The 14,186-nt window shown below is 53.9% G+C and overlaps 1 protein-coding gene across 4 annotated transcripts in view; it reads right to left on the bottom strand.

The window, feature by feature from the left end:
* SH3PXD2A (SH3 and PX domains 2A) overlaps positions 1 to 14,186 on the bottom strand; it is a 230,861-nt gene that overhangs the window by 48,164 nt on the left and 168,511 nt on the right. For all 4 annotated transcript variants that reach the window (XM_074373681.1, XM_074373682.1, XM_074373684.1 and 1 more), the window contains one exon: positions 8,917 to 9,048. In XM_074373681.1, the coding sequence (XP_074229782.1) occupies positions 8,917 to 9,048 (132 nt within the window). The remainder of the gene's footprint in view (positions 1 to 8,916; positions 9,049 to 14,186) is intronic.

The following is a 14,186-nucleotide window of genomic DNA, read 5'->3' as shown; positions in this document are numbered from 1 at the left end:
TCCAGCAATGGGAAGATAGAGATGATTACTTCTTGTCAACTGCACCCCAGTGCTGGGCACATAGTAGGCACTCAATGTTTGTTGACTGAATGAGCAAACTGTATCCTATGGAAGTAGTCCCTGTGTGTAGGATGTCAGGCAGAGCTGAGACTGCTGAAAGACAGGTGTGAGGGGGGAAGGAGCGGGGATAGAGCTCTTCACTGGGTCGTGTGGGGTTGGGGGAGGGGCAGGACAGGTCTATTTACGTGGACAAAAGGGAGGGCACAGTGGGCTGGGGGCCTGAGCAGCATATCCCAGGCTCTGCTCTCACACACTCAGTCCTGGTGAGCAGATCTCTGGGGAGATCACAAGTGCCCTTGGCCCACCCACCCATCCAGTCCAGCCTCGCCCCATGGACCTGGCTGAGCCAAAGGCTGGAACACTCACACAACACTTTGGCAGGAAACTGAGTTAGCAAACTCCCCTTTCCTTTCATATTCCCTCTACCCTACCCTTCGGCCTTTCTCCTACCCGAGCTGGGGCACTTCAGCAAGACTGACCTCTGCTCTCCTGCTCCCTGTGGCCTGGAGAACTCACACAGCAGAACACTCCAGGGTTTGGCTTTTCAAAGAAGTAAAATCCACAAGGAAGAGAAATGCAAACATCCAGGTTTCCAAACACAGGGTAAACAGCACTGAATAAATACTGTAGAAGCCCACGCCCCAGCTCCCAGCTGTGCAACCTCTGGGCAAGTCACTTAACTACTCTGGGCTTCAATTTCCGCCGCAGAAGGTGAGAACACCAACATCTGCTGTTCCTCTTACCAAGATGTTGTATAAACTATATGGTTTTATAGATTTGATATCTTGTAAAACATAAAATATTCTGATTTAGAAAGCGGTCACCTTGAAAAATGTCCCAAATCCCCTACTCACTGGCATAAGCAGGCACTCACTCCCTAAGCAGACTTGACCTATCTGGTAACCCCCCTAGCACAAGTCTAAGAGGACATGCAGGCTTCAGACCACTGTGCTTAGAACATCCCTTAAAACACAAGGTTCCCAGACATCGTAGTTCAAGGACAGCCCGTGGCAACGCCAATGGGCCAGACATAGCAGGGCTGAGGGATCTGCTACCCAGCACACCAGCCTCAGTCAGAAACCTATTCACAGTTCGCTTAGTTTACGGCCAGTCCCTGGCAGACTCCTTCTCTGAGTTTGGCTTTCTCTCATCTCCCATGGTGCCTGGGCCACTCCCCCACAATCCAGTTCAATAAAAGCTTAGCAGATGCATTTTAGCACGAGGCTGAGAGGTGCCTGACTAAGAGGGGATGTAGAACTGGGGCTGAGACAATGAACTGAAGCAACACCCACCCCAACAACTCCATACAGCAACAACTCCGTACATTTCAAACAGAGGCAGAAATGAAGTTGGGCATTATATGAGCCAGAAGCTTCCCTCCACCTTCTGGGATTCGACAGCTCAGCTCCCAGGATGGAGAGCCCCAGTGAACACCGACTCCCTCCAGGCCTCACGACTGGCTTAACTGGGTCACCCTGGCTGTTCCCCTGCACAAGGCCAAGGAGTCCAGGTCAGCGCTGGGAACCCAGAGGATGAGGTTATGGAATCTGAAAAGAGCTGATAGACATGAAGGTGGTTTCCCAGGGGCAAACCTCACATCCCCCAGAGTGATTACTGAAAACCCAACAGCTGAGGGGTGTAATATCACATGGCCGCAGGGTGATCTGGGGAAAGAAAAAGGGGCAGCAGTTTTTCAACCCCAAATCCCTGAGGTCCTGACAAACGATATCCCACAAAGTGCCACAGTGCAGGGTGAAATCTGTTATGTAGGAATGCGGAAACACAGTGTGGGGAGACTTCTTCCTTGCATTTCGGTATTGCAGTAAGGTCTCATTTCTCCTGGGGACAGAGGCCCTGTGTGTGTGTGGTGGGGTGGGGGCACAGGGGCTCCACTGCTGCCCGTTCCCGGGGCACCTGGGCCAGGGTATTTCTGGGGAGGGGAGTAGAGTCACCTGTTGGCTACACTGCAAGACTCCCACCTGGTGTGTGGTGGTCATTACACCTAGAACAGCATGCCCTGGCCTGGTACCACCAGGCCTCTCCTACTTCTCTGCCATCATTCTCCACCTCTCCCCAAAAGCATGTGGCCTCTGGTTCTTCCTCACTTCACCAGGCTCCATGCGTTCTCAGCTTTACCGGCACCTCTCCAGAGAGGACTTTCCTGGCCCCACTCCATCAGCTCTTTTCTCTGCTTAATCGCTATTGTAGTGCCGGGTATTTCCTGCATTGCACTTCTCAAAATCTAGAATTGATTTCCTTGTTTACTTGTGACTATTTCTCTACCACATGCGAGCCCCATAAGCATGGGACTTTGTTGGCCTCTGTCACCTCTGGGCACCAGCCCGGCACTTAGTCAAGTAATACGAACTTAGGGACGACAGATCACCTGAAGATTGTCCTTGTTGGAGCCTGAGCAATGTGTGCTTAAATCTGTCCCCTAGTGCTCAAACCCAGAAAAGCAGCATTTGAGATGCTTGGTAACAGACTCAATGCAAATTTGTTTGCCCGAGAAGGGGAGGCAGCCAGGTGTTGCCCTGGGGCTGAGGCTGGGATGAGCTGGTGTCACTCTGGAACTTCAGCTGGATTTCCAAGGTCACCACCGAACCACATCTTTTGCTCAGAAATGACTATTCAGGGAAAGGCCTTGGGACACAATAGGTCCATGGAGCCAACGTGAGGTCAGCGTGATTAGCCACTGCACCTGCAGGTGGAGGTGAGACAGAGGGAGCACCCAGGACCCACTGCCCCACCCGGCTGCCTGGCAGCACGCATAGCTGCCAAGCCCTTGGATGCCTCCCTGACAACAGCCCAGGAAGACCTAGCTCAAGGGAAGAGCTATTTCCCACCCTGGATACACCTTCCCCTGCCATCTTCCCCTCGGCAGCCGGGATCGCTTGCTTCAAATACTACTATCCTCAGGTCCCTCTCCTATTCACCTACTTTCCATGACCCCATCCTTCCTCCCCACATACTGCTGCCCAACTTCTGCTTTCTTCATCAGGACATATCTCCTGTGGCCACCACACACCTGCCTTGCTGACTTAGCCCCCGCGGGCCCAGTCTTCCACCTGGCACTCCACTCCTGTGGAGCTGGAATTCCTTCCTCTCTCTGCCTGTCTAGCCCCCATCTCCCAGGCCCAGCTCAATGCCTCCAACCAGAGACAGTCTTGGACCAGAATGGATTTTGGAATTGCTGATTAGGCTGACTTGGCAGGAACATACACGTGCCTTCCTTGGGAAGAGAAGACCTGTCAGAGACCAAGACCTTCTGCCGGCTGGGACAGGACCTCATGGGGACCAGTCACCACGTCTAAATGGGGGTTGGCTCACTGGAACCAAACTCTTACAAGGCTTTGCAGAGTTAACAGTGTTAATTCCCTTATCTGTAATGCAGACAGCAATAAACTTGCCTTTCTAGAAACAGCCTACACTATCTTTATTGGGACGTCTCTTTTCTAGAGCAGCTTGGCAGTCTGAATTACCCATCAGGTGGTTCCTTAGTAAGCACACAATCTAAGTAAACACATAGAAAATATACAGGAGAAGTGCATTTAAGACATCAGAAAGTCTGCAAAGCTACCCCAGGCTCACTACACAGCCTGCCCCTTCAGTACCCAGAATGCTCACATCAATCAGAGTTTAAGCTCCATAAAGGCAGGAATCTATGAGCATGTACCCAATCAGCACAGGGCCTGAGACAAAAGAGGCATTCAAAAATTGTGAAATAAACAAATGAGTGGATAAATAAAGTATATACAGTGCATTTCTCAGTTCTAGAAAGCCCACATGGAACCAATTATAACAACGTTCAGAAGAAGCAGCTAAATAACTGGACAGATACACCTTCAATGTTAAGAAGATTCACAATATATGGCTGAAGAATGCATCATCTTCGACAGCATGAAATAATCATTATGGCACACAGATCTGAGAGGAGAGCTTATTACTGTGTCTTACTGATAAAAATATTTGTCAAATAATAAATGGTTACATCTTATTGAGGGAAAAAAAAAAAAGCCGACATAGTATGTGTCACTGTTCTCTTATATGCATGAGGAAATGGATTCCTGCTTACACCAGCCAGTTAGGATAGCATTAGATCTTAAACCCAATATTCAGATTCCTGATTCTTTGCTTTCTCCACTACACACACAGCTGCTAAGTAAATAGCCAACATGTTCTGGGGTACCATACTCCCCTATATCACCTTTCTTTAAAACCTGTCCTCCAACAGCGACTGCTGAAGAGGCTGGCAAGGTAGCCATGTTTATACCCCATGGCACTTCTCCTAGACACAGCTGATTGGCCCAGGGCTGGACACCTGATCCAAGATCTGTCACTCCACTGGTTGGCCAGGAACCAATCAGATTCAAACTTTAAAATCTGAACTCGGAGAACCAGAGACCATTGTCAGTTGGTGGCGGTTACCTCAACTGAAAAGTCGAGCCCTTACAAACCAACAGCAGGCTGCTGTTATGAATGAACATAAAGAGAAGGAAGACTAGTCTGCAGTTACGAGACCACTGCTTTAAATCCACATGGTCCCCAAGAGAGAGACAGAGACAAGAGCAGCTGCTGTGTCTCACGCCAGCTTTCTGCTTGGGTTCTGGTGAGGTTTTCCCAAATCCATTGAATAATCTCTTGAGCAAGTCTGAGTGGATGTCTGTCCTCTGCTCACAACTCATTTGGGACTAAAGCACTGACTCTGGAGGGAACTGAAGATTCTCAAACTCCAAGGCTTAGTGTTCTCACCTGTACAATTTCTCACCTGGATGGCCCAGGAGCTCAACATTCCTTGCCAACACAATGCTTTTAACCTTAGTCCTACAGCTATGTGCCTCCAAGGAAGTATAAGAACTCCAGTGCCAGGAAGGAAGCAAAGACTCAGAGAAGGAAAGCTGAAGCAGAAGAAGAAAAAGCATCTGCTGACTCATGTCCCCACATCCAGCCCTGGCCCCTAGTCCTGAGAGAAGGAAACCATCCTGCAAAGCTGGAGGCAGCTTTGCTCAACACAGAAATCAGAGCAACTGGGACCCTGCCAGTACCACTCTGCCAGAACTTAGACCAGATTTTGCCTGCTGGAAGGTAAAGCCAATGTGGTCTTAGAGGGATAAGAACGTTATTTCAGGCATCATCTCAGGCACTGTTGTTTATGTCCAGGGTGGAGGGGTTTTCAAGGACAAGACAACAATAGTTGGCAAAGCTAACAAAGCTGTTGAATCTTTCTGCAAGATTTGTCCCTGTTGATCAACGGAGAAAAAGAGTCCTTTTCTGGCTGGAGCCCAGGCCTGCTGTTTGATCAAAAATGCTTTCCCTGAAGCCACTCAGGTCCCACCACTTGTGGGTATCTTTGACTTCTGTTCATTTACATTCCCTGGAATAGGCTTGACCTTGGTATTGGGTGTACATCACCCTCCTCAGATCCTCTTAGCGGTAGCTCATCCCCAAGTTCAAAGTAATAATTAACAACAAGAATTCCCTCTACCCATGAGCACCATGCTGGAAGGAGGGACACAGAGCTATCCTTCTGCAATGATGCTCCAGGGAGCCCTGCAGTCATCTCAACTAGCCTATGTCTGTCCCTGACCCGCAGCATCATCAGCTCAGTGATGACCCTTCCCGGGATCAGCCCATTCTCACCCTCCTCCCACTTCCTCTGTAGAAGGGAGAGATCTCAGCTGTTGGGACTCTAGGGAAATGACTTAACCTCTTAGCCTGTTACTTCAGCCACAAAATGGTTAAAGCACCTTCTACCACATGGGGTTGGTCCATGATTCCAGTAAAATGATGCATGTGAAGTGCATGGCCTGGACCTAGTTTACTGTTTTCTGACTCTGAATTGCCTTGGAGACACATTTCTCCTTAGACCAGTGAAATTACAGAGCACTAGGACAACCATACTTCCAAATCCCTCAGTGGCTATGGTCCCTGCCAGAGGGCTGTGATGAGCAAGCAGAGCCAGAGGTGGCTGCGTCCCTCTGTGGACACTCTAGGAACTTTCAGTCAAGTGAGAGGGGAACACAGGCAAAGTCCTGGCTCCCAACGGGCAAGGCAAGGACCCAAGGGGCAGGGTGATACTAACTGGGGCTGCTGCCCCCAACAATTTGAGTGGAAATGCCTCAACACGCCCACTATGTCCTAAGGTCAAAGGCATCACAATTGGGTCTTTGTTCCAGAGTTCAAAAGCCTTGCTCACCACTCTTTCCAAAGCCAGCTTGCAGGATGCACAACACACCTCCCCTCCCCCACCATCAGACATCCAGCTTCCTTGAACTGGGAAACCACCCTCCCAAGGATCTGCAGTTGGCCCTTTTCCTTCCTCCCCTCCACCCACTTAGTTTCTCTAGTTAAGCTGGTTGTACAGTCCAGGAGGCCTCCTTGCTTCTGACGGCAATAGACAGTGTGGGTCTGCACGGTGGACACAGCATTCCAAGACCCCTGTGTACACATCTGCTGCTGAGCAGCTGTGTCCACCAAGGGGAAAGACATGAATCCCAGAGAAGTGGAGAGGTCATGCTCAGGGAGGTTCTCTCTACCTAACACCCAGGGCCCTATGGAGTGTCCCAGCTACAGAGTCCAGATCTGGGAGAGGGCTCAGGGAGGTCACCTGCTCCAGGCCCAGTTTCCAAGCAGCCACCAGTCTCCATTTCACAGAAGGAATAGCTGAGGCCCAGAGGGATTAAGGGATTGAAGCCACCCAGCCGGTAGGTGGTGGACAGAATCCTACTTCCAGGGACAGTAGCTCCCTCAGAGGGTTGCTGTGCCAGACTGGGCTGCCCTGGGGGGTCAGGCTACCTGAGCCCACCCCCTCAAACAGCCATCAGGAACTGCTCAGGAGAGGAGGTGCCTTACACCTTTCCAGGCCTGCCACAGAACCCCCTTTTTGTCAAGGGTCTCCCTCCTCCACTCCCAGACAGGACCCCAAGTGTCCTCGGGGTCCTAGGTATGGGATGGGAAGCAAAAGGAGTCAGGCAGTCTGAGAGCAAGCTGACTTCCTTTTGTGTGGGGTCTCCTCTTAAGCCATCCTGGCCAGTGGCTGCTACCCAGAGACATGGGGGCTCCTCCTGATGCTCCAGTGCTACATAGCTGTGCTGGTGGCACAAGGCAGGAGGGTCCCAAAGCCAGAACTCAACTTCTGAGCAGCCCTGACCTCACATGGAAAAGCAGACACGCCTTCCTTTGGAGCAAGCCCCAAAACAAACAGCTCTCTCTCCTCAGCAGGTGCCTTTAATCTCAACATTAGAAAGCCCTTCCTTTGGGTCTTGAAGTGCTTAAGAGTTTCTAGAGCCAGGAGCCTTTGACAAGGCACCTTCTCTGGGGGTGGGGAGATGGGGCTGGTACTGTGATAAAGGCTGAAGGCCAAGCTGTGCAGGAAGGAGACCAGCGTGGGCACCTGGGGTGAAGGGACAGGCCTTAGGCTAGGGACGTGGCTCTGCCGGGTGGGGACAGCTGCTACCAGCCACTGTGGGATGACTCCTGGCACAAGGACAGAGCCTGATTTCTCTGAAGGGAACAGGCTGTGAAGACCCCAGACCCAGGAGGGTTATGAGTCAGGCCTATGTTGGCATCACAGCCCTGTTCTCAGAAAGCACAGTTTCTGAGCCTCCTGTAGCAAAAGCCTAAATTCACCTCCCCCAAGAGGCCTGCTGGGATTTCCTCAGCATCGGTACAGCTACTTGCTGCCTATAGGCATAGGAATCAGAGGCCCAGGAATAACCCCGGTCTGTCCTGTTTTTGACTTCAGGTGACTCACTTTCCCTCAACTTTTCTGTGCCTCAGTTATTCTATCTATAGAATGGGCACAGGCATCCTTTGGTCTGCTTTTGTTTCAGAGCTTAAAATATTGGAAGGGAACAGAGTGGGACAGGAAAAGGAAAACAGGCCCCTCCCCTCCCCTCTGGGAGTATCTTCCAAACCAGCCCAGAGAGGCTCCTATGCTCAGTGGGCCTTCCCCAACAGCAAACCGAAACCAAAACAGAACATCCCGGGAACCAGTTCAAGCCTCAGCAATCGGTGAGCAAACTGATGAAGGATGTCCTGGGCCAGAGTTCACTGCTGCAGGGGGTTGCACAGGTCTGCATCTTGGATTGATGGACTCAGGCCCTCACCTCTCCACCTGAGAGCCTCTTGCTGCCAAGGGTACTGAGGCACTAGGGCCCACTCAGAACCTCAGAATCGGCAGCCCCTGAGACAGCCATCCTCACGGCCCTAGACAAGACAAAGCCTCAGTTCCCAATGACGGGGCAACTGCTGCAGGACCCTCCCTAGCCCCAGGACCTGACTTCATCTCCCGTTCTGGGCCCTCCTCCCAGGTCCTGGAGGCCTTCAGCTCAGCAGGAGGCAGTCAGCTCACCGCCTAGATACTAGCCAACCTCCACAGGCCTGGCCTTCCCTCAGACAATCCTCCAGGGGCCTGAGTACCCGGGACCCCACAGTGACGTCATGGCCAGCCTTCCCCACCAACCAACCTGGTTCTCCCACCCCTCCTGGACCCCGCTTGGAATATGGCCCCAAGAGAGAAGCTGCTGTAGGGTGCCCTGGAGCCGGGAGCCACCTACCCGCTGGGCCTCAGAGGGCACAGGGACCATGAACATGGACTGGACAGTCATGCCCACGCTGCCACCCTGGCCTTGCATTAACACAAGCTGTTAATTACCCTGAGCGGTGGAGACATTCCTCCACCACCAGGCAAACTGCTGGCCTGCAGCCCAAACCAACAGGGGAAACTTCAGCCTCCTCGGCCCTCTCCCCGCCAGATGGAAATAACGTATAGCTGCAGAGGTGGGGGAGGAGGAGGGGAACAAAAACCAGCCTGGCTGGAGCCCCAAGTGGCTGGCCAGCCAGCCAGGCACTCACCACTCTCGTTCTTCTCGATGACATCCACCACCTCCCCGGCCTGGAGGCTCAGCTCTGAGTTCTCCTGCTTCTTATAGTTGGACACCACCACGTACTGTTCCAGGATCATGGGCTCGGCGTTGGTGTCGGCACCTGGCGAGGGCAGAAAGCACGCGGTGAGCCAGCGGCCGGCCATGGCCCCGCGGCCGGGGCGCCCCCTGTCCATCGGCCTCGGGGGAGGCTGTTCGGTCGCCAGCGCCGCTCGGAGGGGCCGCTTGCAGCCAGGGCTCGCAGCTCGCTGGGCCCCAAGGACAGGCCATATAGCAGGGCCCCACACCGGCCCGCTGCACCGCGGGGACCGGGGGACATGGGGAGCCAGGGGCCAGCAGAGGGGGTGGGGAGGGGGGAGAGAGACAGACAGAGATGAGAGAGGCTGAGGGAACTCAGAGGAAAAGGCCTGCTGCTGCTATGAGTTAGTCACAGCCCGGCACGAGGGAGTCAGAGGAGAGGCCTGGCGCGGACGTGGTCTCTCCGGACCCCTCGGCCGCAGGGGTGTGAGGGGAGGGCCGCGGGCAGGCGGGTGGGCGGCCCATGGGGGCTGAGGCCAGAGCGGAGGAGAGAGGAAAGGCCAGGCCGGGAGGAGGGCTCGGGCCTCTCCCCCAACCCCTGTAAACCCAGAGAAAGAGTCAGCAGTCCTCCCCTCGGGAGGGAGAGGGAGAGAGCGGGAGAGGACGGCTCCACAGCCCGGGCCCAGGCGAGAAGTCAAGAGGGTTTGAGGCCGCCAATCACTGGGGTTTACTCGCAGCCCTTAAATAGAAACACATGAGACCCATCGAATGAGGAGCCGGGGGTGGAGGCAGGCGAGGGGGAGGAGGGCCGAGACTGTTTACTTGAAACCCAAGAAGAAAGTCCCAGCGCCAGCACTGGAGAGCCCAGCCCGCCCCCCGCCAACTTTTCGTCAAGTTCGGCTCCATTCCTGCCCCTTGGGCTCACCAAGGCGCTGCCACCGAGCCCACGGGCCTGGAGCCCTGGAACCAGCCCCAGACCCCAGCCCCGCTTCCCTACAGGGCATCGGCAACGTCTGTCCTGGCTGCCACCCTCCGGCCGCGTGGAGACCAACTCAGCCTCCCTCTGCCTTTAAGCTCTGCTGGGGCTTGTGGTTGGGCTCCTGGAAGCCTCCAGCCGCCCTCTCCCGGCAATTTCAGGAGCCTGAGGGGTGAAAAGGTGGGGCTCAGCAGGAGGAGGGCAGTGGGCCGGAGGTTCCCAGGAGCAAGCAACTTCCCTGTCCTCCTTAGCCACCGGACCAGAGCACAAACACTGGGCTGGAAGGTGGACAGAGTGGGTGCCCATCTCAGCTTACTTGCTGTGTGACAGTGGACATGCTGCTTAAACCTCTCTGTGCCTATTACTCCACTAGGGTGGAGTGGGGACAAAGCACCTAAGATAATACAGACCTGCTAGGGGCTGAAAGAATCCACAAACCAGAGACCTACCGGTCACCTACAGGAAGCCTTCCTACATACCCCCCGATCTCCCCTCAGAAGGGAATTCCTAGTACACTTCTTAAACTAGACATCTACCCATCTCCTGAAAGGCTAGGGGCCTCATATTGCCAGCCTGGCTATAGAAATGGCTGAGAGGGTCCCCAGGTCCCACATGGCCCCCTTGGTGCTTCAGCCTGCTGCTACATTCCCTGCATGCCTGAGTCTAACTTGGCAGATGTTCTATGCCAGGCACGTACACCGTTCCATTTTATCCTCACGACAATCCTCCTGCCTTCCCACTTCACAAAAGACACCTCAGAGGGCCAGAGAGGACAAGAGGCTTGCCCCAGCTCACACAGCTACTATAGAGAAAACCAAATTCATTCAATGTTTTAGGTTCAAGCCCATGTCTTTCCATTACAGAACTGCCTGATTCCTATTTCCAGACATCCCATTCTTCTAGTACAATGATCCTCAACTTGGTTCCATAAGATCGCCTGGGGAGCTTTTAAAGAATACTGATGTCTGGGCCCCACCCCCAGAGATCCAGATTTAACTGGTCTTGGGTATTTTTTAGACACCCCGTCCTCCCACGTGGTTCTCATACACAGCCAGGGTGAGAAAAGCACTGCTTAGATCTTTGGGTCTCCCCATGCAGCCATCTAACCTAGGGCAAGGGGGCAACGGAGGGGAAAGGATCCACTGCCCCTGGCAGTTTTCTCCCAGGAGGTGTGCGCCCTGCAGCTCCCGCTCGGCCCCCTGGAGACCCAGGCGGGACCTTGTCCCAGCTGAGGCCTGCCACATGGGTACGCACTACCCAAGGCAGCCCCCCCAAAGCCAGGATTGTATTTCAGGCTGAAACGCAACCAACAGCTGAGCGATGGGGCCAGCTTCGTGCCTGCCCCTGCCAGCTGGACAGAGACAGTGCTGGGCACAGAGCGGACAGACTACCTCCCACTGTGCACCCCCCGCACCCTTGGGGTGAGGGGCAGTGCCTCTGTGGCCAAGGGCACTTCTTAAGTGCACCCAGCGCAAAAAGGGCCAGCCTCTGCCCTGTGGGACACGGGGGCTCCCTTTCCAGTGTGTGGGAAAGGAAAACTCAAGATACAAACAGAACACAGGATTTCCCCAGCTGGTTAGAGAGCTTCCAAATCCTGAGAGAACCCCGATTATGCCGGCAATGAACAGCAAGCCTTCTTAAGTGCTCACTCTGGGCAGCACCACCTAACGCCGACCTTATCACGGGCTGTCTCATTTGATTCTCAGAACAATGCAGGTGTAGGTCCTTGTTATAGCCCCATCTCATGCAAAGGCAGACTAAGGCTCATGAGGCAATCTTTCTAAGGTCACACAGCTGGGATTAAACCCAGGCCCAACTGACACCACTGCTTGTGTCCAGACTTCTGCCCTGTACATGGCCTACAGAGAGCCACTGATCTGGAGGGACCCTGCCTCATCCTGTACCCACACATGTGGCAAACAGTTGGTGTTTAATAAAGACTGGAGTGTTGGTTCCCTGTCAACTCTTGTGGCATCTATTGACCAGATCACAGTGCCCACTGGGGTAGGCACTCTGTAACCATTTGTGAAATGAATGAATGGGCAGATAGATGAACAGAGTGATTTAATGGCTTGCTTTGAACCAATACAGGTAAACCAGGCAGGACCTCATCTCTGAAATTTGGGGAAGCTAGACAACTAAACTCTGGAAGGGAGAAAGGAGAGATGGGGAAACAGAGGCAGGGAGGAGTGAGGAGTGATTTGTGGCCAAAAGCTGCTGGAAAGGACAAGTCGGGTGTCGGCAAATGGAGAGACATCAGCTCATTTTAATCCAAGCCAAGGAAATCTGAGGCAAGATTTCAAAGAGGGGAAAAATCCACATACTGCACCCCCTCCATCCCACCCCTTGGAAAATTGGCCTGAGCTGTCTGAAGACTGACACTCTGGGACACAGGTAGAAAAGTTAAGAAAATGTTCTCCAGGCATTCCAGAGCACAGAAGACCGACAGTGGCACATAGGCTAGGGGACAGACAGATGGACACACCGATAGACACTCTGTCCTCCTGGCTGCCTGACCCTCCCTCACTACAAGCAGGCTCCCTGCTCGCGCTCTCTGGCATCTGCCTCTTAGGGTGTTGCCTGCCCAGGGCTGCCCAGGCAGGCGTGAGCTGGGAGCAGGTATCCAGATGAGAAACCACTCGGCAGGCAGGCCGCTGGGTGACGTCATCCCACAGAGGCTGCTCTGGATCCTCTCCCAGCCAAGGCCTGGAAAACTGGGGGCCGAAGGAGTTGGCCCGAGGGAGGGGGAGGGGGAGTGGAAGGAGCCTCCTGTCTTCAGACAGGAAGGCTTTAGCAGAGACATGGAGAAGGGGGTGTACCCTTTTCAGAGAGGAGAGCTCCTCCCAGGTTGGAAGGGGACTCTGTAAGAGTCTCATCCAGGGATGGGCCTTTGTGCCTTTCTCAGAGCCCCTGGCAGCTCCCCAGAGCCCTGCCCCATCCTTGCCTCCCACCTGCATTCCTCCAACCACCACCTGGATGGACCCCTGGCTCCTGCAAGATCCCGGCTGCCAAGTTAAACTTCTGAATGAGGCTTTTGCCTAGTCAGTCCACTGCTTCAACATCTTTAGTGGGTCACTGCTGCCTATAGAAGAAAGGCCACACTTAAGCTCAGACTTTCTTGACAACCTGAGCTCCCCAAGTTCCCTGACACACAACGCCTCTGATCCAGGCAATAGTCATTTGTTCAACACACGTGTATCGAGCACCCACTGTGTGCCGGACACACTGTTCTACGTAGGTTCTTAGGTCCCAGTGTCTGCTTTAGTTGTTTCCCCTGCCTGGAAAGCCTTCCCTTCTACCAGCCCCTTTCTACTTAGCCATCTCTGCCCTCCAGGAGCCACATGATCACTCAGCCACAGTGCCTGCTCCTGTCCTGCACTGACTTCCCTGTGCCTTAGACAAAGGTCTCCCTGATGAGGGTAGACAGACAGCCCAGGACTGGTGCCATAGGACATAACTGCCTGAGATTCATGGTACAAGAGCATAAAATTGGGGTCTGAGGTCCAGTCCTGCTTCGCCCTTACTAGCTCTGTGACCCTGCCGACGATACTTAACCTCTCTGAGCTTTAGCTTCCGCATCCCTAAACAGGAACAATCACAGTACCTACCTTGTGGGGTTGTTCTGAGTGTGGTATGAAGTGACAGGGTTAATATTCTATGTAAATTGTAGACAGTGTTTATAAAGCAAACAGGAAATGGGAGATGTGGGGAGGAAAAGAGGGGTTTAGGTTCCTCTGAAGCCTCAAAACCAACAGGCAGCTTAGGGCAAGGGCCACAGGCGCCAGGAGAAGGGTGGCCATGGCTCCATCCCTTCTCCTGACTCTCTCAGACCTCCTGGAAGCAGTGAGCACTGCCAGCTGGAGAGCCAGTCCAGGAGCCCCTGAGCCCACTCATGGGTAGATGCCAGCCGAAGCAGCCCAAGGACCCTTGTCTATAAGGATCCCCGGCTTCAGCCCCTTACCTATGGGTTTCCTGTCACTGAACTTACCAACATTCCAGCTGGGGAAATCAAGGCCCAGAGAGACAGAGAGACCGAGACTCCGGCCCCAGACTCCCAGTCTGGCTGGTTTCCCCCAGCCCACATTGCCTCCCCTCAGCCTCTCTCTCCAAACAGCTGGGCTCATCCTGAGAAGCCAAGCCCTACGGTGGCCCCCGCCCCAGGTTCCCCATGCTCTCCATGACCCCCAAACCCAGGGCATCCCACCAAGGTCCCTTCAGCCCCTCACAACTGATTCCTCCCAGGCCGG

This window comes from Camelus bactrianus, chromosome 11 (genome assembly GCF_048773025.1).
Source record: "Camelus bactrianus isolate YW-2024 breed Bactrian camel chromosome 11, ASM4877302v1, whole genome shotgun sequence".
In the NCBI taxonomy this organism is placed as follows: Eukaryota; Metazoa; Chordata; class Mammalia; order Artiodactyla; family Camelidae; genus Camelus; species Camelus bactrianus.
This window is presented reverse-complemented; position numbering and strand designations above follow the sequence as displayed.